This window comes from Copadichromis virginalis, linkage group LG16, assembly GCF_057382275.1.
Source record: "Copadichromis virginalis isolate Kocher_CV1m ecotype Utaka linkage group LG16, C_Virginalis_male_GT1.1, whole genome shotgun sequence".
NCBI classification, from domain to species: domain Eukaryota; kingdom Metazoa; phylum Chordata; class Actinopteri; order Cichliformes; family Cichlidae; genus Copadichromis; species Copadichromis virginalis.
This window is the reverse complement of record NC_140633.1, coordinates 7,877,314-7,899,407: the sequence shown is the minus strand read 5'-3', so window position 1 is coordinate 7,899,407 and position 22,094 is coordinate 7,877,314. Positions and strand designations below refer to the sequence as shown.

Genomic DNA, 22,094 nt, shown 5'->3' with positions numbered 1-22,094 from the left:
TACATATCTACCATTTTAAATAATGCACTGGGGTTGAGTGTGTTGACATCGTTGCTAAGCTCTAATCTACCTTGTCTATCTCCAGTGTGTCTGTGGGTTGAGGAGAACCTGTGGTTCCTTCTGTCTGCTTCTGTGGATCATCGGCCTCTTTGCTATGATGCTCTGTAGGAATAATGACCAGACGTCACTCAGTAACTGATTATGCTGCACTCTATAAACCGTTTCATTTTTTACTCTATATTACATTTTATAAAATATTACATGTTTTTTTTACACTTGTCTGCACCTTCATTTAGATGACATTGCTCTCTTGTGTCCCCTAATTGCTCTTTGGAGTCGTTAACAGAAGACGCCCTTAGCACATTCAATGCCCCTGTTGACTACAGAGGAAAGGGGAGAAATTAATTCAGTGCTCTAATTTTTCTCTGTATTTGCTGGTCTTCATACTGGATACAGACCTGCTTTACCCCCAGCAAGCTCTTCTTCCTTGATGGTTCTTTAATGTCCTTCTTTCCACCCACCTCTTTTAACCTTTGGTTCTCTTCCTGTTGCCTCTTTTCTTCCAGCTCTTTCGCCATCTGCTCCCTTACACACAAGTGAATTGTTTTTAGTTACCTTCATTTGAACTTGAATATATTCCTGGTATTTGAGTGAAACTGTGCATGCTCAGCATAAATAAAACTGTGCACAATATTCCTGGATGTAGAAGGAAGCAAGAAGTAGTTTCAAGTCTCTATATTTATGATCACTATGAGGGCTTTTATTACATGGTAGATATAGTAAATCTAAGTCTATAACTGGTTTAAGCAGAAAATGTGTCATGGTCCTGGGTCGGTGACCCAGCGCTTTTGGTTTGTTATCATTTTCTAGATGATGATTGTTTAAGTTCTGTGTTATTTTCAATCTGCCTCTAAGTCTGCGTCTGTACCTGTCTGTCTATGGTGTCTCCCCATCTGTTTGTGAATCTGTCTGTTTAGTTCAATGTCTTGTCTGGTTCCATGTATCTGAGTTTCCTGTTTTATTGTGAAGGTCCGTGTCGTATGTGAGTGTGATCAGTTTACGTTTCCCCTGTCCCGTCAGCCCAGATTCCTCCCAGCTGTGTTGCCCTCCTGTCTCTCATCCCTTGATTACTGGTGTGTGTATTTAAGCCCTGTGTGTTCTCCTGCCTGTTGCCGGTTCGTCTGTGTTCCTCCGTGTCAGTCTGTGTAACTCTGTGTCAGTCTGTTACCCTGTGTTCCACGGTGTCCTGTTCCTCGTCTGCGTCTCTCTGCTATTCATCATCCGTTGTCATATGCTCCCAGGTCTGTTATTTTAGTTCTCCCAGTTTAGGTGTCTTTAGTTGTTTGTTATGCCCCACTGTTTGTTTGCCACTACACCTCTGTAAATAAAACCACCGGTATCTCATCCACTGCCTGCATCTTGGGTCCTCCTTCTATATCCACACGGCTCGCCTCGGCAGCCGTGACAGTACGAACCGGCCACTATGGACCCAGCAGCATTCAACCCGCCCAAGGAGCTCCGGGAGGACATTGTTTACTCCGTGGACAAATTAATCAACGCGTGGCTGGAGCACGAGGGGAGAGAATTTCGCCAAGCCGTGGCTAATCGGCTACAGCGCTTGGTTTCTGGTCTCCCCTGGCTGCTCAGCTCACTTCACCCGCTTGCACAGAATTTCATTCTGAATGGACTCCGTCTTCACCCCCCCCGGCTGCTACCACCCACCCTGCAGCTCATGCTTCACTGCCCAGTCCGACAGAGGATGTTCTGCCCGGCCCGTCAACCCAGCCTTCGAGGGGGAAACGGCGCTCACGCTGCCGACGCTCCTCGCCACAGTCGGACCTGGGGATGTCCGAGCAGCCAGCTGTGGTGAGTGGACAGGACAGTATTGTTGGTCTGAACTGTGGGACCGTTTACTCAGGGGTGATGTTCTGTACGGCACTGGACAAAAACTGTTTATCGCCAGAAGCTCAGTTAGCCGCCCGGCCAGAAGCTCAGTTAGCCGCCCGGCCAGAAGCTCAGTTAGCCGCCCGGCCAGAAGCTCAGTCGCCACCTCCGCCACATTCAGCCTCACAATCCATAGCTCAATTACAGTCACAGCCAGACTTATTACAAACCCTGTTACAATCCATGGCCCAGTCAATAGCCCGGTTAGCAGAAGAATCATTAGCTTTATCCTCAGTTCAGCAGTCACCAGCCCTGCATCCTGTGTCAGTTGCTCCACTACCTGTTCAGCCATCATCTTCACCTACTTCTCCTGTACAGCAAGCCATGTCAGTCCAACCCATAACGGACAGTTCAACAACTCCGTACTCTAAGCAGAGAGACAAACCCAAGAACAATGTCAACATTCCTCAAAGGCTGGCCAGTTCTGAGACTGAGATGCACTCCAGGGCCTCCCCAGAGGCTGGGTTTCAGCCCCCATTAGACTCTGGACCCCTGGAGTTTAAGAAGCCAGCTGAGGACTGCACAGAGCTGTCGCTGCCTGAGCAGGGTCAATGCTCTGCGCAGCTGCAGGCCGCTATGTGTTTGCCAGAGGCCCGTGTGCCTGCTGGTCCTGTTCTGTTCCTGCCAGAGGCCCGTGTGCCTGCTGGTCCTGTTCTGTCCCTGCCAGAGGCCCGTGTGCCTGCTGGTCCTGTTGCGTTCCTGCCAGAGGCCCGTGTGCCTGCTGGTTCTGTTGTGTTCTTGCCAGAGGTCTCCGCACCTGCTGGTTCTGTTCTGTGTGTGCCAGGGGCTCCAGTGCCCACTGGTTCTGAGACTGTTTTTGCTGGGGGGCCCGAGGAGCCCGTCCAGCCCTCTTCCTCGTCAGCTGGGGGGCCCGAGGAGCCCGTCCAACCACCAGCTGCTCCACCAGCAGCCTCATCCACGCTTGCAGCAGCAGTTTCATCCATGCCGCCACCTGCTGCAGCGCCTCCGTCTGCATCCTCCACGCCGTTGCCTGGCCCGGCCTCTGCTGCATCCTCCACGCCGTCGCCTGGTCCAGATTCAGCATCCTCAGCCTCGCCTGGTCCAGCCACTGCTTCATCCTCGCCTGGTCCAGCCACTGCTTCATCCTCGCCTGGTCCAGCCACTGCGTCTTCATCCTCGCCTGGTCCAGCCTCCGCATCACCTGCAGTGGCCTCCTCTTCAGCTTCCTCATCAGCTGCTTTGCCTGGTCCAGCTTCAGCATCCTCATCAGCTGCTTTGCCTGGTCCAGCTTCAGCATCCTCATCAGCTGCTTTGCCTGGTCCAGCTTCAGCATCCTCATCAGCTGCTTTGCCTGGTCCGGCCTCTGCTTCTGCTTCAGCCTCGTCTGGTCCAGCCTCTGCTTCTGCTTCAGCCTCGTCTGGTCCAGCCTCTGCTTCTGCTTCAGCCTCGTCTGGTCCAGCCTCTGCTTCTGCTTCAGCCTCGTCTGGTCCAGCCTCTGCGTCCTCATCGTCTGGTCCAGCCTCTGCGTCCTCATCGTCTGGTCCAGCCTCTGCGTCTTCATCAGCTTCCGCCTCGTCTGGTCCAGCCTCTGCGTCTTCATCAGCTTCCGCCTCGTCTGGTCCAGCCTCCGCTTCACCTGGGGCTGCAGGGGCCACGCAGCCTTCAGGTCCCCTACTACCACCTCCACATCGTCGGTCATCTGCCTGGCCGCCTGTTGGGCATCTCCGCCGCCGTGGACGCCCTCCTGAACGCCGCCACTGCCTTCCACGTGGCCGGCCTCCGGACTTGTTTCCACGCCGCTGTTGCCATCCGCACGGTCGGCCCCCAGAACTGTTTCCACGCCGCTGTTGCCGTCCGCACGGTCGGCCCCCAGAACTGTTTCCACGCCGCTGCCTACTGCGTGGCCGGCATCGGGACCGGCCCCGCTGCCGTTCGCATGGTCGGCCTCCTGAACTTGACCATCTGGGCCTTTTGGACTCTGTCCCTCCGTCCTGGGCCCCCTCCGCCCACCCTGGTCGGGTGTTTTTTTTCTTTTTCTTTTTTGGTTTTGGTCCGTTTTTGTGTTTCTGCTGGGCTGTCTGGAGCCAGCCCTTGAGGGGGGGGTACTGTCATGGTCCTGGGTCGGTGACCCAGCGCTTTTGGTTTGTTATCATTTTCTAGATGATTGTTTAAGTTCTGTGTTATTTTCAATCTGCCTCTAAGTCTGCGTCTGTACCTGTCTGTCTATGGTGTCTCCCCATCTGTTTGTGAATCTGTCTGTTTAGTTCAATGTCTTGTCTGGTTCCATGTATCTGAGTTTCCTGTTTTATTGTGAAGGTCCGTGTCGTATGTGAGTGTGATCAGTTTACGTTTCCCCTGTCCCGTCAGCCCAGATTCCTCCCAGCTGTGTTGCCCTCCTGTCTCTCATCCCTTGATTACTGGTGTGTGTATTTAAGCCCTGTGTGTTCTCCTGCCTGTTGCCGGTTCGTCTGTGTTCCTCCGTGTCAGTCTGTGTAACTCTGTGTCAGTCTGTTACCCTGTGTTCCACGGTGTCCTGTTCCTCGTCTGCGTCTCTCTGCTATTCATCATCCGTTGTCATATGCTCCCAGGTCTGTTATTTTAGTTCTCCCAGTTTAGGTGTCTTTAGTTGTTTGTTATGCCCCACTGTTTGTTTGCCACTACACCTCTGTAAATAAAACCACCGGTATCTCATCCACTGCCTGCATCTTGGGTCCTCCTTCTATATCCACACGGCTCGCCTCGGCAGCCGTGACAAAATGAATGACATCAAATACCTCAAAATGTGGTTATAGTGGCTTATGCCATATTCTAAACCATTATTGATATAAATGTTAAAGCACATATTATGTATTTATTATTGTTTGTATTATTTGAATATGCCATTTTGATTAAAAATTCACCTTTCAGACGAATGTTAAAAACTGGAAGTGTTCACTGCAGAACTTAATCAGTCCAATGTGCTATTTTTCATAATTTGTGTTTATATTTTCTTTTTCTTCTTAACAACTTAAATATGAAATTTAATTTAATCATCTGTATTCCATGGATTAACCACTCTGTACCTCCCTTATCATTTATGATGACTTTATTAGGCATGTAATGCTATCACTGGGTTGGGCTCACTTTTGCTTTCAGAAGTGCCTAAATTCTTCATAACATAGTAAACAAGGATTCGGGGACATTCGTCAGAGATCCTGGTCCATACTGACATGACAGATTTAAACAGTTGCTTCAGATTTGTCAGCTGCATATCTGATTCGGCTTTCACTCCAAAGCTGCTATATTGGATAGAGACTGTGTAACTAGCCAAGTTATTTGAGTAAAATGAAATGAATTTCATGGAGACCATCAAGAAACCAGTTTGAGACGCTCTATGATCTGTGACATGGTGTGTTATCCTGCTGGAAACAGCCCTCAGCAGATGTGGTCACTGTGGTCATAAAGGGATGGACATGGACAGCTACAGCAATCAGAAAGGCGTGTGTGTGCGTGGTGTTTAAACAATGCTCAGCTGGTACTTAGGGAACAAGAGAAAATACCCCTGATACCATTACACCACCGTCAGCCTGAACTCTTGATACAAGGCAGGACGGACCCGATTTTTCTACATATGTACTGTGTCCACCAAAAAACTGTTTAAACACCATGAAACAGTTTCAACCTATTAACAGCAAAGACCTGGAGGACATCTTAGGTCAACTGAACTCCTCCTCCTGCTGTTTAGATGTCCTGCCAACAAGTTTTTTCAAAAAGGTCTCAAAGACTTTAGAGTCAGACCTGTTACAGATCGTCAACTTTTCTTTATTATCATGTGTGTTTCCAGAATCACTAAAAACTGCTGTAATCAAACCTATACTGAAAAAGGACAATCTTGACAAGACACAAATGAACAACTACAGGCCGATCTCAAATCTCCCGTTTTTAAGTAAGATCATTGAAAAAGCAGTTTCTCAACAGCTCAGTTACTTCTTAAAACAGAATAATTGCTACGATGCCTTCCAGTCAGGTTTTAGACAGAACCACAGCACTGAAACCGCTCTGACCAAAGTGTTTAATGACATATGTCTGAATACAGACAGTGGAAAAATGTCAGTCCTAGTTTTACTGGATCTCAGTGCAGCATTTGATACAGTTGACCACAACATATTACTCAAACGACTGGAGAACTGGACAGGTCTTTCAGGAACTGTACTAAACTGGTTCAAAACATACGTAGAAAACAGGAAATACTTTGTATCAATAGGTAACTTCACATCTGAGCAGACAAGTATCACATGTGGAGTTCCCCAAGGTTCCATCTTGGGACCCCTTCTGTTTAACATCTACATGCTCCCACTGGCACAGATTATAAACAACAACAAAATAAACTATCACAGCTATGCAGATGACACACAAATATATATCACAATGTCACCAGGAGACCGAGGCCCTGTACAGGCTCTTGGTAAATGCATTGAGGAAATCAATGACTGGTTGTGCCACAATTTTCTCCAGCTAAACAAAAACAAAACTGAGGTAATAGTCTTTGGCGCCAAAGAAAAACGATTACAGGTCACCAGAGAACTTCAATCTATACATCTAAAAACCACAAACCAGGCGAGAAATTTGGGTGTAGTGATGGATGCAGACCTAAACTTAGAAAAACACATTAAGACAATAACAAAGTCAGCTTACTATCACCTCAAGAATATATCAAGGATAAAAGATCTGATGTCTCAACAGGACCTGGAAAAACTAGTCCATGCATTCATCTTTAGTAGGCTTGATTACTGTAACAGCATCTTTACAGGTCTACCTAAAAAATCAGTCAGACAACTACAGCTCATTCAGAACTCTGCTGCTCGAGTCCTCACTAAGACCAAAAAAGTGGACCACATCAGTCCAGCTCTGAGGTCCTTACACTGGCTGCCTGTCCGTCAGAGGATAGACTTTAAAGTTCTGATGCTGGCCTATAAAGCTCTGAATGGTTTAGGACCAAAATACATCAATGACCTCCTGACCCAGTATGAACCATCCAGATCCCTCAGGTCATCTGGATCCGGTCTTTTATCAGTTCCCAGAGTCAGAACCAGACACGGAGAAGCTGCATTCAGCTTTTATGCTCCTTATATCTGGAACAAACTCCCAGAAAGCCTCAGATCAGCTGAAACACTCAGTTTATTTAAATCCAGGTTGAAGACTCACCTGTTCTCAGCTGCATTTGAATAAAGCACCAAATCCACACTTTAAGCTTAAATTTCAAAACTTACATTTAACTACTGATTTTATCTACTGTTCTGATTTTATCTGTTTTGATTTTATATACTGTTGTTTGTTTGTTTGTTTGTTTGTTTGTTAATTAGTTAGTTAGTTTATTTGCTTGCTTTATTCAATTTTAAATCATGCTTTTTATTTGTTCTTGTTTCTAATGTCTCTGTAAAGCACTTTGAATCACCTTGTTGTTGAATTGTGCTATACAAATAAACTTGCCTTGCCTTGCCTTGCCTTGCCTTGCCTTACATACCTTGGGTTGTAATAAGTGGTTATCTGAATTATTGTTGCCTTCCTATCAGCTTGAAGCAGTTTGGACATTCTCCTCTGACCTCTGGCATCAACAAGGCATTTTCACCCAGAGAACTGAGCCTCACTAGGCATGTTGATCATACCATTGATGACTGTGTCCATTTCATCAAGCTAAAACATCAGTTTTGACTTTGTGCAGTTTGGTAAAACTAGAAATTAAAACCTCACTGAAAAAAAAAAATATTGTCAGTACCTAAACTTCTGCTGTCGGAATTCCTCTCTGTGTTTTTTGTTAATGCGCTCCTTCACCTCCTGTGGCAGAGCATTATACTCCTCCTCATCCATGTCCTGCAGCCATTGTTCCTCCCTGGCAGCTTTCTCCTTCTGCAGAGCCTCTGAAACACACACACACACACACACACACACACACACACACACAGTTTTGGTCATTTATCTAATTCAATACATAAACATGACAACTATAAGTTCTGTTCACAGGTATAAGAATTTCTGTCTGTAAATATTTTACCTTCAGCTTCGCTTTGAGCTCTTTCCCGTGCCTTCAGGGCTGTATAAGAGTCAGATAAGTTGACCAAATAGATGTGTTTGCGGTTACTTAAGGCCTTGAGAACAACCTGCAGAGTGCTCGCTGGAACCCGAGTGTACGCTGAGTCCAGGCCATCAATCACTATTCCACGATAACAATCGCTTAACTGTAATCACAACGTAAGCACCAACATTAGAGAGAATTACAAAATAAATAGAGAAACATCAGAGAAAACATTCCTTATTTGTGCCAATTTATTGCACAGCACTGGCTAAGAGTTATTCAGTTTGCACTTTTCTGTATATACACACCATGTAATACCTCACCTGAAATCTTTCTGCTAGGATATCAACCAGTAAATGTTCAGGCAACAGACTCCTCAGTGTGGTCACATCTCCTCCCTGAAGCAAAATCACACTAAATAAATTGGTTTTCTATGAGTAACAATTACTCTGTATTTACAGTTTATACAATAGTTTTGTATAGAGGTGTAAAGGAAATGAAATTTAAATGAATTATTTAACTGCAAAGCAAGGACCAGACCACCAATTCATAGAGAAAAGAAATACATTAAAACAGAAAGAAAAAGTAAAAACAAACAAAATAAAGTCCTGTGAAAAGCTCAAAGACAACAGATACGGAGATACTTTGAGAAAATGTACCAGACAATGGACAATGTGTTGATTTTCAGTCATCAGGGGAGCCTTGGAGTCATTTTCACTACTGTTGTCCTCACAGTTGTTGGCTGTATTTTGTATAAAAGGCGATGAATCTGGATCGGAGGCTTCAAGAGGTGCTGTGGGTCCTGATCCAGACGTTTCCTCAATGACCAGACCTGGTAGCAGGTGGGTAATTTTTAGTTACTCTTCTGCTATGGTATCCTGCCTTACTGTAAAAGATCTGAAATATCTCTAAGGATGGGGGTAAGCTTCATTTAATTTGCTGCAGAGGATACAGTAAGTGTAGGTTCTAATGGTTTAGTCCCAAGGAAATTTTCATTTTTAGACCATGTTCTAAATTCTGATGAGTTTTTATACTGCCGTGTACATTTTCTTCATCACTTTGTAGTACAACTATTAATATGTGTTTAGCTAAATGAAAAAACAAACAAAACAGTTTAATAAAAACCAACAATCACATATAGAGAAGGTTTACTCTTCTGTCCTCTTTGTGTTTGCCTGGTTGCAGATGTGAGAGTCAGGCTATAAAGAGTTGGTATTGCTGCCTGATATCAGGCTATTTTTTGTGTCTTTTGTTTTGACCTGTTCACACCAACGATAAATTCATAATTTAATTTCAGTTTTCTAACCATATTAAAACCTTTCTGATTTTAAAACATGTATCTGTGTTTTGGGACGGTTTTTAAAGATGATGCTTTTTTCAGACCATGCAATAAACTGGCAATCTGCCCCTCTTTTCCTTTGACAGCTGAATCACGCTGCAGCCCAGCTCTTAACCGCTTACTTAAAACTGAAAATGACCAGTTAAAGGTGTTACTCATTTTTCCATCACAAGCTGCTTTCTAGCTTCCAGCTTACCAGCTTCCTTAGCATTTTTCTGAGCATGCTCTGTAGCAGCAAAGTCAAAGAGTTGTCTGGCTGTCAGGCTAACCGGTGAAGTGCCATTTAAAAGCATATCTGTAACCACATCATCAACACAGAGGCACGCTGCTCCATACCGAAGTGCCAGAGCAGCTGCTCTGCTGCTCTTATCTGAAAAAAAAGAGACACACACACACATACACACACACACCTTTTATATCAAGTTAACTGACTCCAGCAGGGGATGATTGTTTCATTCACTATCGTCATTTAAATTCTTTCATTGCAGAATGTGTTTTTAAACCTGTCAGTGGGGCTCCATATACGATAATAGCAATGCCTCTGCAGTTGCGTCCAATCAGAGCCTCAGGTGACAGGTCAACACCCATATGTCGGGCAACTGCTCTGCAGATAGGGGTCATCTCGAACTGTCTTAGACTCTCGCTGCTCGCCAATCTGGTCAATTCTGAGAAAACTGAATTTGAATTTAAATGTTAATTTTACAAGCAAAATAATGTTTGCAAAGAAAATTACACAAGTCTGAAAATTGATGGCATTTTTTTATGAACTGCTAGATGAGAAGTGAAACTATGTTTGCACTGAAGCACCGCAGCAATTTCCTAATGTTGTAAACCTGCTCAACATTTGGCAATAAACCCCTTTCTGATTCTGATTCTGATTCTGAAACATCTTAAAGGACATTACAAAGAAGTGCTGTTGCTTTCAACTCAAGGTGATCATAGCCTGGATGACTGAGAACCAACAAAGAAGAAACTTGCTGTACTTACACATTTCAGGTGGTTTCACACCTGTAGTTCTAATTTCTGGGTGGTCTTCATCTAGTTTAGGCTTATTTTTTCCTCCCTGTGTGTCTTCATTTTGATCATCATGACCCGTACCTGCCTTCAGCTCTGGGGCACACAGATCGATTAAAAGTGACATTATGACAGACATTAAAACAAATATGTGCTGACATAACTGTGTGTATATTATCAATAGCTGCTTAGGTATCTTTAAAGATACCTTCGTCTTTCATCTTGGAGCAATACTCCTTGTAATAGTCCAGCAGTTCTGAGGGAAGCCCTTCTCCCGGGACACGTGGAGGAAGTAGTAACACACTGTTGTCTTTATAATCCTGCATCAAACGCAGAATCTGCATGTGACCATGAGAAGAGAGGGCAGTTAAAAACCCAGAAAAAAATGTCTTATTAGAGACACCACATAATGCAAAAGACAAAAACAGATCATTTAATTCAGGAAAGCTGTGTGAGATTAACTGTAGTGAAAAAATTGCATTGCACAGCATTTCTACTTTGTCTCTTTCTCTGATGCCTTTTTAATCATGCCATATTTTACCAATGAAAGGAAATCACATAATCTCTTCATATTACTACACCACTTGTAGCCTTGCCTTTAAAAATCATGCACTTCATTTTAAAGTAAATTTGCAACAATATTTCTGAGACTTTAGAAAAAAAGTGCTACCTCTTCTTCCTGGAGATACTGTGTGTCAAACTCCAGGGAGTAAAACTCAATGGGGAAAGAACAGGGGTTTTTCACTGTAACCTCAGCTTCAACATCAGTGCTGGCAGGGAGACAAGGGCCCAGCTCGAGTACCGAAGGGCAGAACTCGAGATGTGGATCCTCACCCTGACCCTGAGCTGTGATGAACACCTCCTGGGTGCTGTCAGCGACTCGCACCACTAGCCGTCTGTTGTAAGGACACTGAAAGACAAATAGAGCAAAACAGTAGGTCTTTTGTCATATTTTATATCACGTTCTCTTGCTACTTTTTCATGATTAAGCAGTATGATGTTATGCTACTAATTATATCTAACAGTTATTGTTCTAATATTAAAAGCAGTTCACCCCATCAGCAGGCTTGAACTTTATGTGGACATTGACCCGTTCACCAGGGGACAGCACACCAGAGGAGGGAAACATCTCAAACACCACTGGAGGTGGGCGCTGCTCCTGCCAGGCTTTTTTACGCTTGTAGAGGGGCAGGAACTTATCGATCTGAGTGAGAACAAGAACAAATGCAGGCATCACATTTATTGTATTTCTCTCTATCTGATATCTTTCTTGGCACGACACAGATGGCCTGTGGATTCCATTTTTTATATTATCCACAAAATAACAACAGTCATACCTTTTTAAAAGGCTTAACCTCCTCAGCTATGCTCCAGTGACACGGCACAGACTCATGGTTCAGCAGCTGTATTGTCTTCATCTGTTGGGTTATAAAGAAATTCTTACATTTTGCACAACAATATGTCATTAAATATAATGACATCGCATTACTGCAAGTTAAAACTGGTTTCAATTAAAGAGATTTACTCATCCCTTTAGAATACCAAAGGTTCGAATGTACAGTATAGGTCTGACAATTCACTGATTTACCGGAACTGTCTGTATGTATTTTTCAAAACGCCCCTTAAACTTGAAGCAGTCAAACATATTCCTGGATGGAGTAGAGCTTGAATTAGCTCCAGAATTTAAATATCCTGGGGTCATTCTAGACCCAACATTATCCTTCAAGAGTCACATAAATAAAGAGTCCCAGGTACTTAAATTTAATAATCGGAATTTTAATCATATACGTAATAATTTAAATATGAATGTTGCAAAAACTTATTTTTACTCAATGATCATCTCTCATATGGACTATTGTTTGACGTCCTGGTCACTTGCTTGTCCAACAACACTTAAAACTATTGAAAACATTTATAAAAGAAGTTTAAAACTACTTGACAAAAAACCGACTTCCCACCACCACTGTCATGTGTTAAAAAAACATAAATTACTGAACTTCAATAACTTAGTGAAACTTAAAAGAGTGTGTTTAATATATAAAGTCTTACACTAGCTTGCTCCACCACCACTAAAGCAGTTCATTAGGCATAAAGAAAGCTCAGACAGGACCACTCGAGCTACAATCCGAGGAGACTTGTTTATACCCTACAGACGGACAGCATTTGGGCAGAACGTCCTCTCTGTTAAGGGAGGCCATCTGTGGAACAGTCTTCCTCAACCAGTTAGAGAATGCTCTACACTCAATTTGTTTAAGGCAAAGGTTAAAAACTGGTTATGGACAAATCAAGTGTGTGATCATGTATGAGTTGTATAGTTTTAATGTTTTATTTGGGAACAGAATGGTGTGTATGTGTGAGTTTGGTGATGGAGTTTTTATTATGAATGATGAATTTTTATGAATTATTATGTCTATTTTTTATGCTTAAGGATAACAGATGGAAATTAGCCTTTGGCTATAATCTGGTATGTTTACATTCATGTCTTTTTTTTTTTACATTTATGTTCATTAACATGCACTGTCCTAAATAAATAAAATTAAAAAATAAATAAATAAATAAATTTCTTGGTAACTATATGTAGGAGGGCACCACAGTGAGCCCAGTTAGAGCTCTGTGCTTGACAGCTGTACCTACCTGCTGTTCAAAACTGTTAATTGTGAGGAACAGCCAATCAGAAGAAACTTGAATTAAAGGGGGAACTGGTAAAAAAGGCAAATTTAAAATAAAAGATGATGTGAAAAAGGCTGCACCATGGCCCAGTAATGATAACTAAGGACTGTGAATTATATAAAGATGCTCAAGTCCAAGAAAAGAAATATAGAGATGAGAAATTTGCAAATTTGCATCTTTCTGATTTGCATTTAGTTACCTCGTTCTTTATTCTATTTTTGTTTTTAAATTTTTATTGTTTTTTTGTGAAGCACTTTGTGATCTTTGTCTTGAAAGGTGCTGTATTTGAATGAAAGTACCCACTGGTTCTCTGTATCATCTGACTGTGGATGGTTATATGATTCTACCTACATCTTTCAGTCCAATCACAAATGAAGAAAATAAATTCAATTTATACACAAAGTATATAAAAGATGGATTAAAAAGATGAAACATGAGTTAAAGTTGTGAATTTGGTTTTTGTATGCAATGAAATAACAGTAGAGCTTAAAAACAAAAAAAAAACGCAGACAGAGAGTTAATATAAATATTTGAGCCTTATTTATACACTTAGATGGTGAAAACTAATCGCTATTATCGTTTGCTTGATTTTTGTAATAATTTTGTATACACTACAAATATTGTTTGTACTCTTTTTTTTGTATTGTTTTAATAAGCCTAATAAGCCTTTTTGCTTATTATGGTGGAATTAGAAGAAAGAATGGGGGAAATGTGCTGTGCCTTGGAAAATATTTTCAAGGCACAGCAATTTTTGACTTACTAAGTATTTCAAATTAAATATTAGACGAGAAAGGAATAGGAAGAGAAAAGAACTTTCACAGAGTCATCATCCATTGTTATCATGGTGTACCTGACACATGCCACACTGCAGAGTGTCAAATTGAATCGTATCACTGGAAATGGTGACAGCTGGCATGGTTACCACTGCACACAGTCGCACTTGCACCGTTGGACCACCTGCGACCTGTAACAGCAAAGAAAATCCTCTTAGATCCAAAATAACTTATAGAGGGAGAGTGAAAAGACACAAATTTAGTTTGTGGACATGTACAGGTGTAAGCCTGTGTATACCTGGATCGGGAGAATAGCACTCGTATAACCCAAATCCAGGTTGACTCCTTGAGGGTCAAATTTAATTGTGAAACTCTTCGTCTCATCACGGGGTTGGTTCTTCATGCTTTCAAAGTCTACTGTGAAACCTGTGAGGAACCAAAAAAAGTCATAAATTATTTTAAAATCATTTAAATTAAAGAGAAATTTAAAAAAATGATACTTGAGGTGAATACTTAAATTCACCACTGTGTACAAAAGCTTTAGACATGAAGATGGTTTCAAAACTGCTACAAATCTACATTTTCTATTATCTTCTTTCAGAACATGCTAAGCTAGAAAAAAACAACTATAAGAAATCAATACTTGATGCTGCTTTAAAGCAGCACCAGTTGTCTTAAATACACTTCCAAACATATCCTTATTCCATCCATCCATCCATCCATCCATCCATCCATCCATCCATCCAATCATCCATCCATCCATCCATCATCCATTCTCTTCTGCTTATCCTTGTCAAGGTTGCAGGGGGGCTGGAGAGCCTATCCCAGCTACCACAGGATGAGAGGCAGGGTACACCCTGGACAGATTCCCAGCCTGATGCAGGGCTAATGCAGAGAGACAGACAACCATTCACACTCACATTCACACCTACGGACAATTTCGATTCACCAATGAACCTGACCCCACTAATCCTTATTTCAAGCATTTTAAAAAACACAGGTTGTCTTTGCCTGCCTTTAACAAACTATCCACATCCAAGATTGTAACCTTGTGTCTTGTTGTAATCTTTCTTTAACGATCTAAGGGTTTTAGGTAAAACTGTCACTTGTTCAGCTACCTCATCTTTGTTCTAGAGTTATCAGAGATCAAGTTTATTTTCCTTTTGTTCTTGTAAATTAGTCTAACAGAGAGAGAGAGAGAAAGCGATGATGACCTGAAAAAGTAGGAGGACATTGCATTACCTGTGTCCCCAAGATGTTTGTTAGTGGGATGGAAAGACACAGGTATTGATCCATTATTGCTGACCTTCACAGCACGACTCACGACTTTGCCAGGAATGACAAAACCAAAATCCAGAATGTACTCTGGGAGTTGGAACCTGGGAAAAAGATTTAAATAATAAGAATAAAACACTGGGCACAAACAAGCATGTTAGCAATATAACTTATTGTTATAGACTAAAGTCTGTAAAAATGTTTAGAATATATGTATTATAATTTTACTAAATATAATTTTGCTTTGTATACTGAACTGAAGTATCTTATACATTATATTATAGATTTGTGGACTTTCAATGAGATATAATGACATCGTATCAAGAGTGCACAAAGTAAAAAAAGCTAAACAGTCACAAATTCCCCAGCACAGTTTGACAAAGTTCTCACTTCAAAACAGAGTCACCAAAATGCATGTGTGTAGTTGTGTTTACATACTTTATTAGCTTGTTCCACTTTCTGAAGGACTCTTGTGGTTCTTCAGTCTCCAGCAAGTTATTAGCCACAGCAAGAGCATTTTTTTTGACCAACAATCGTTCGATTTCCATGTGAAGCAAATCTTCATACTAGAGGTCAAAGAGAGAACAGAGAATAGCAGGGGAGGCAAGAAGTGGTAAAAACACTCAAAACTCAACAGAGGAAACAAACAAACCTTACCAATCTACAAATACCTCTGCAATAAGGGATTTTATTTGTGCTTAATTTTCCCTACAAATCCTCATAAATTCCCTACATGTCCACAATATCAAGTCAGCATACATATTAATTAGGGGTGCAACGATATTCGTATCGATATTGAACCGTTCGATACAGTGCTTTCGGTTCGGTAGGCATATGTATCGAACTATACAAAATTTGTAATTTATTTTATCAACTTTCCTTCTGACGATGCTGTCTGTGTTGAGCGCTCAGTGAATCTGCGTTCGACTACTCCGCCTAGGCTGCACTGTCGAGCGCAGATCCACTGAGCGCTCAACACAGACAGCATCGTCAGAAGGAAGAGCGCAGGGCAAGCTAGCGAGACAGAAGTTAAGCTCTCCTTGCAACATGGCAAATTGAACCTCCCCACCCTCATTCAGATCTGGCGTTTGGAATTATTTTGGTTTTCATGTGATGTATGACCCTGAAGGTAAGCGCATCATGGACTAAAGTAAAACAGTATGTTGGATGTGCCACGCAATGCTTATTTACATGGGTGGGAGCTAGTGTGTTAGCGCAGTTAGCTCCTTAACGTGTTGACGCTGTCCAGCCCCATGCACGGGCGATCAGGGGTAGCTCGTTAACGGAGATTTGCCGTGTTGTGGCGTTAAGGTCATTTCAACGAGATTAACCTGAAAGCACTAGTGGGAACACAACGAATATGACTGCACATTTACGCCGACATCATCCTAGTGCAAAGACAAAAACAACAAGCATGCATGCTACAAACTTTACCCGAGTCATTTAGACAGCCGTTAGCACATGATTCTCCTTATGGGGACCTGATATGTTTAATATGCTGCTGAGAATATAGCCCGGAAGAAGCGTATAGTATAGCTTTTATTTTGGAAAGAGCCATTTCTCTGTAATAAACTCTCTTTTCCAAAGATGAGTGATTCCTCAATCAGATACAGGGCTCGCAAAATCGCTAGCCCGACGTCCTGGGGCTAGCGATTTTTCCAGTCGGGCTACCAAAATCTATCTCTGCCCTGCCCGTCCGGCTATTGTAGGAAGGAAAAATATATGTCAATGCTTTTGCATTCTTTCGGAAATGTAGCTGGGTAATTATGTCATTGGCATCGGTGAGCCACTGTCAATATGTGACATATTGAAATCGCGTTTGAATTTGCGCTTGTTTTTTGCTTTCACTTTGCAATCGCGCAAACTGTGTATAGAGAGCGACAGTACTGATTGGTGAGTGATGATAATTTGCGCACCAATTCCTCTGACATCGTCTTATCAATCGTTAGCTTACTATGCAAACATGACAAGTGAAATCTCCCGCAGCAAGCTTAAACATGTGAGAGGTTGATCGCGCAGAGAATCGCTAACCGGTGTGTGTGTGTGTGTGTGTGTGTGTGTGTGTGTGAGTGCGTGTGTAAAAGCAGCAGGATATATATTTCAGTTCTGCTGAGCCAAATAAGACAGGTCAGGGTGAAGAAGTGACAGCCAAAGAAAAGCTTACCACAAAACGGAAAAGTTATGACAAATCAGACTAGAAGGCAAAAAGAAAGTGCAGCTTTATGGTTTCATGGACAAAAGAATTTCTGTGGCTGCAACATGACGAGCTAAATAACCAGGAGTGCATATAAGTGGTCCGCAGGTGCGCATTCGCTGTCAAAATAAAAAACACGCACAAGGGTTAGGGTTAAATTTAAAAACTCTACTTTTGAGTTAAAATATATATTTATAATTTTAATAAATGACAAATTAAAAAGGCATGAACATTTTTTTTGTATCGAAAAAATATCGAACCGTGACACCAAAGTATCGAACCGAACCGAACCGTGAATTTTGTGTATCGTTGCACCCCTAATATTAATAGGTATTTTTTCTTAATCCTCAACAAAATTATAGAAAATGTGAAGTGTCACTAATATTAAGTTACTGACTGTGAGTGTACGCGTCGCCTCTGTTGCTGCTCCTCCCCGAACAGTAAATTCATATATAAGCTTCTCTTTGACTCCATCTTTCTCCACAGCTGTTCTGGCCTGCTGTAACACGTCACTATAACACTCCTCCGCTGTAAGAGAAATCACAGTGCAGAAATAAGAAGTTGAATTTGTGTCTCAAGAACTGTTATCACAATAGAGGTCTATTATGGACCGTTTGAGCTTGATGCTTTTCAACAAAACTGGTTTAAAGAGAAAAAGAGGGAAATATGAGTTCACAAGGATAATTGACAACATCCTTATATAGTTCTATAAGATGGTAACACACTGATGTAATCATATGTATTTATAAGTCCTATTTTCAGCCCTTTTGTCTGATGCAGAATCATTTATTTATTTTGAGCAAAAGCACTATTTTGAAGTAAATTTAAATGAGCTAAATATTCATCTTTTAGCTCATTGATTTTGGATTGAACATATCTCTGTGCGTGTGTGTGTGTGTGTGTGTGTGTGTGTGTGTGTGTGTGTGTGTGTGTGTGTGTGTGTGTGTGTGTGTGCATACACAGGATTCGTGGTAAATTCAGGCTGATCCTGGGGAACACTCCCACACCAGTCAGAGTGATCTCCTCCAGTGGTAGGAAAGCCACCTGCATCTGAAGCGTTTTCTTAAACACTTCAGGAGTGCCCGGAAGGTAGAGTACACGGAGAACCTGTACCATACCTGCATCAAGGTAACCCTGTCTCAAACACACACACACACACAAACACACACACACACACACACACACACACACATAAGGAAAGCCATCCTTTTCGTGATAAAATAGCTTTGAACATCCACAATTGAAATGGCAAACTCATAAGCTCACCTGAGCAGGAATGACTGTAGGCCAACCAGGCCTGACCTCATGTTCAAAGACCTTCATCTGCCGTGCTTCCTTCTCACCAACCCCTTCATCCTCCTCCTCTCTATGAGGGTGTATACTGTATTTGAAGCCCACCTTGCCCGTATTTGTCAGGGTTACATCAACTTCACCTACACAATGAAAAAGCTAGAAGCAAAGGACAAAGACTAAGAGGAGAGAGGAAACACTGTTTTGCCTTTTAAAGTTAACTGTACCTTTACTTTTATTAATGATCATGTCAAGCCGCTTACTGCAAACAGACAAAGTACTCCACCTAGTGACCGAGTATACTGAATTTGGTAGAGAAAACAATTTGTTTTTCAAAAAAAAAGCATTGACCGTAATGGACATTTTATTTTAATCTCAAGGTTTATGAAAATATGAGAAAGGATAGTTTTACACATAAGGGCCCAAGCAGGGCAAGCAAAAACATGTTACTCTGAATCAAATCCAATCTACTAACAGATGCCATGATGTAAAAAATTTAAAGTGTTATTCATTTCACTTGACAGTGGTCATAATGTTAGGCCTGATTGGTGTATAGAAATATGGTAAATGTAAGTCTTTCTATACAGTGTTTAACTTTCTAAGTGTTCAAAACTAAGCTGAGAGATGCACATGGTGTCATTTCGAATGTTTCAGCGAATATCATTTGACCCTTCCTCCCTTTCTTAGGCATTCACACAGGTCAACCCAACTCACTTCTTGAAGGGTCTAACAGCAATTTACAAAGCAATATGCTTTGGATCTGAGCAGTTTTGAATTGTATTCTCATTATTACCTTTAGAAATTTGTACTCTTTGCACCTCAGTTTAAATGTAAACTATTGTGAATTATAAGGCTCTGAGTCAAATGGGAGCCCTTTTATCGTTATCTTCATGTTAAAACTGCTCCACACAGTTCTTTCTATATTAATATAAAGGTACTAAAATTAAATCTGAGATTTGGTAACTTAATGTAGATTTCATTATTTTATTTTAAATTGAATGTGTTTAAGCTGAGAGTCCAAGTACTTACACTTTGAACTTTAACCACTGGAGAGATGGAGCTGGCTGGAATAAAGATACCCGTAAGAAACGTAAGAATTAAGGTGCCTTGTATACGCACCTGCTGGCCAAAGTCCAAATGGGTGGTGTCAAGGGTGTAGCTGATTTCTGATGCGTGTCCTCTGAGAATGATTTCATATGTAGGCCCGTCCTCTACATGGCACTGCGCGACCACCTGTCTGCTGATATTTTCGTGGCCGTAGAAAGAGAACGTGACTGCCTGCTGATCCCCAGGTTGCAGATGACCATGTGTCGGCAAAATATCAAATACCTACACACACAACGAGAAAACCAGATGTTATTTAGGTTTTACTCTCAGCAATGTTCTGAATCTCAGTTTTGAAAGATGGTGGACAATAAATTTAAAATATTTATAATGTATAGACAAGAATCTAATGAAATTTGATTATAAAAAAATTACTCTATGATTGAATCAGTGAAGAACATAATCGTAGCTGCAACTAGAGTCCAAATGATTTATTCTTTTTTTCAGCTGCTTGCTTTAAGCGTCATCACAGCGGACCATCTCACCAACCCTCTGCATGCCTTCTTTCACTACATCCATGAATCTACTATGAAAATTCATGGATGAACAAAAAGAAGAAAACAGGAGAAATGCCCTTCAACCATTATTCATGTTGCATGGGTTGTCCACCAGAGGGCACTGTTGGTAATCTGCTTGGAACGCCACAACACAACACAACTGGCTTTAAGGGCATTGTTGTATTATTTTAGCAAAGACTCATAAGTAACTGGACATAAATGTTATGTCTAGTTTCTTTTGATAACAAATCTGCTTATGTTTCGTGTGCCTGAAAGAAAAGAAGAAATTTCCTACATGGAAATATTTGCGTACCTCCTCCACACGAACAGAAGCTTGTGTGCTGCTCTGTTGATCTGCAGCTAGCAGGGGGGTTTGAGGAGCTGAAAAGGCAGGTGAAAGAGTTGCAGAGGAGAGCCTCCATTCTTCCTGTTGACTTTCTGAAAGTTTCTGCTTCTTTTTCTTTTTTCCTTTCAGCATCTCTGTTTTTCTATAAGAGCAAAATAGTCAAATAAAGCATCCCTAAACTTAAAAATATATTTTTCATAATCACTGCATTGAAATCTTACAATAAATGGAACATATGAAAAATTCTCTGCAAAGAAGGAAAAATATGATACTATCTTTTAGCATCTTGGTGGAAAAAACCCCAAACAAATTCAAGATCTTCTTGAAGTGGACCTGTTATTTCATTTTTTAAAATCAGAATCAGTTGATCGTGCAGTTGTATTTCCTCTCTCTTTAAGAGAACTTTACTCAGATCTGAAGTTAAAATATTTAGGATATTTCCTCACTTTGGCATCTTACAGATCCAAGATTTCTTTTTTTAAAAACAAGTACAGATATTAGAAATTAGTTAACTCACTGAAATGTTTTGGTCATGTTTATACAAACACACGATTCTGTTGTGGATTTTCTTTAGCTGTCAGATACTTGATCTCAAACTTGACACTAGACTACTTAGTCAAAATAAATATCCAAATAGGTTCTGTATTAACACAGTAATAGCACTATAATCTCTTTCTTAAGTGATGTGGCTGGCTGTTTCTGACCCACATAACATCTAAAACAGAACAAATCTGGGTTTAAAAGACTTATCACACAATCACTTTACAATTATACAACAGGATACTGCAGTGTCTGGTTTATAAATGTGATACATGTTCTAATACTGTTTGGCCAGATTCTGTGTGACTATACCTGCTGTTAATGTGGTCATCCAGAAAGGTCCAGTAATAGGACACAGGAAGCAGGGAACAGTTTGTGATGGTCATGACTTTGTGAGTCTCGGTGCAGTTTAACACACAGTCAAAATCTACAGTGGTGGAGGGAAAGTCGAGGTTGGGGTAGTGGACCTCTGCATGCAGGTCCACTACATCCTGCTGTGGGTGTCCCAAGTAATTTACCTCAAGATACTGAAAACCATTTCAAGAAAGAGGGAAAAAATTATGTTAGTAAGTGAACATTTATTCAAAGCCAAGGATTATCTGATAGCTTAATTAAGACATTAGTTTTAGATCATTAAATGAGTAAAAAAATAAATAAACAAAAGTAAATGTTACTTCTATCCGGCCTATTTAATTTCAATGTAAATCCAGGTGAATAAGCCACTGCTCAAAAATGCACAACTGAAACAAGATAACAGCATGATATATCAAAAGAGGCTGTATCGTAGTTACCTCATCCACATTGTGTGACACTCGATCCTTATAGAAAGCTGGATTAAAGCATACCCACAACTCAGCCTCACACTTGTCGCCTAAAACCACAGACTGGAAAAAATACACAAGACTATTATTGGAGTTATAGCACTTCAGTATATTGGGCAAATCAGTGTAAGAGCACTTCTTTCACAGAGCATGGTCTTGCACCTGGAAGAAAGAAATCATTTAATAAAATATTTATTATAATTCTGCCACGGGACCCAAGTTTATCAGAATTATCCTTCTAATCAGGATCATTCAATCACCACTACAGAAAAGT

General features: G+C 41.3%; 1 protein-coding gene across 1 annotated transcript in view; it reads right to left on the bottom strand.

The window, feature by feature from the left end:
- The window catches only part of LOC146690177 (axonemal central pair apparatus protein HYDIN-like), a 62,235-nt gene that overhangs the window by 26,353 nt on the left and 13,788 nt on the right, over window positions 1-22,094 (bottom strand). The window contains exons 22-46 of the mRNA XM_085435061.1: window positions 21,791-21,883; window positions 21,312-21,526; window positions 20,427-20,601; window positions 19,632-19,841; window positions 18,489-18,671; window positions 18,182-18,356; window positions 17,620-17,750; window positions 15,467-15,594; window positions 14,996-15,132; window positions 14,052-14,179; window positions 13,831-13,944; window positions 11,648-11,728; window positions 11,365-11,514; window positions 10,981-11,220; window positions 10,519-10,648; window positions 10,284-10,406; window positions 9,800-9,970; window positions 9,493-9,666; window positions 8,617-8,789; window positions 8,281-8,355; window positions 7,937-8,120; window positions 7,661-7,802; window positions 459-585; window positions 287-380; window positions 71-162 (exon numbers count right to left, since the gene is read on the bottom strand). Of these exons, the coding sequence (XP_085291187.1) occupies window positions 71-162; window positions 287-380; window positions 459-585; window positions 7,661-7,802; window positions 7,937-8,120; window positions 8,281-8,355; window positions 8,617-8,789; window positions 9,493-9,666; window positions 9,800-9,970; window positions 10,284-10,406; window positions 10,519-10,648; window positions 10,981-11,220; window positions 11,365-11,514; window positions 11,648-11,728; window positions 13,831-13,944; window positions 14,052-14,179; window positions 14,996-15,132; window positions 15,467-15,594; window positions 17,620-17,750; window positions 18,182-18,356; window positions 18,489-18,671; window positions 19,632-19,841; window positions 20,427-20,601; window positions 21,312-21,526; window positions 21,791-21,883 (3,645 nt within the window). The remainder of the gene's footprint in view (window positions 1-70; window positions 163-286; window positions 381-458; window positions 586-7,660; window positions 7,803-7,936; window positions 8,121-8,280; window positions 8,356-8,616; window positions 8,790-9,492; window positions 9,667-9,799; window positions 9,971-10,283; window positions 10,407-10,518; window positions 10,649-10,980; window positions 11,221-11,364; window positions 11,515-11,647; window positions 11,729-13,830; window positions 13,945-14,051; window positions 14,180-14,995; window positions 15,133-15,466; window positions 15,595-17,619; window positions 17,751-18,181; window positions 18,357-18,488; window positions 18,672-19,631; window positions 19,842-20,426; window positions 20,602-21,311; window positions 21,527-21,790; window positions 21,884-22,094) is intronic.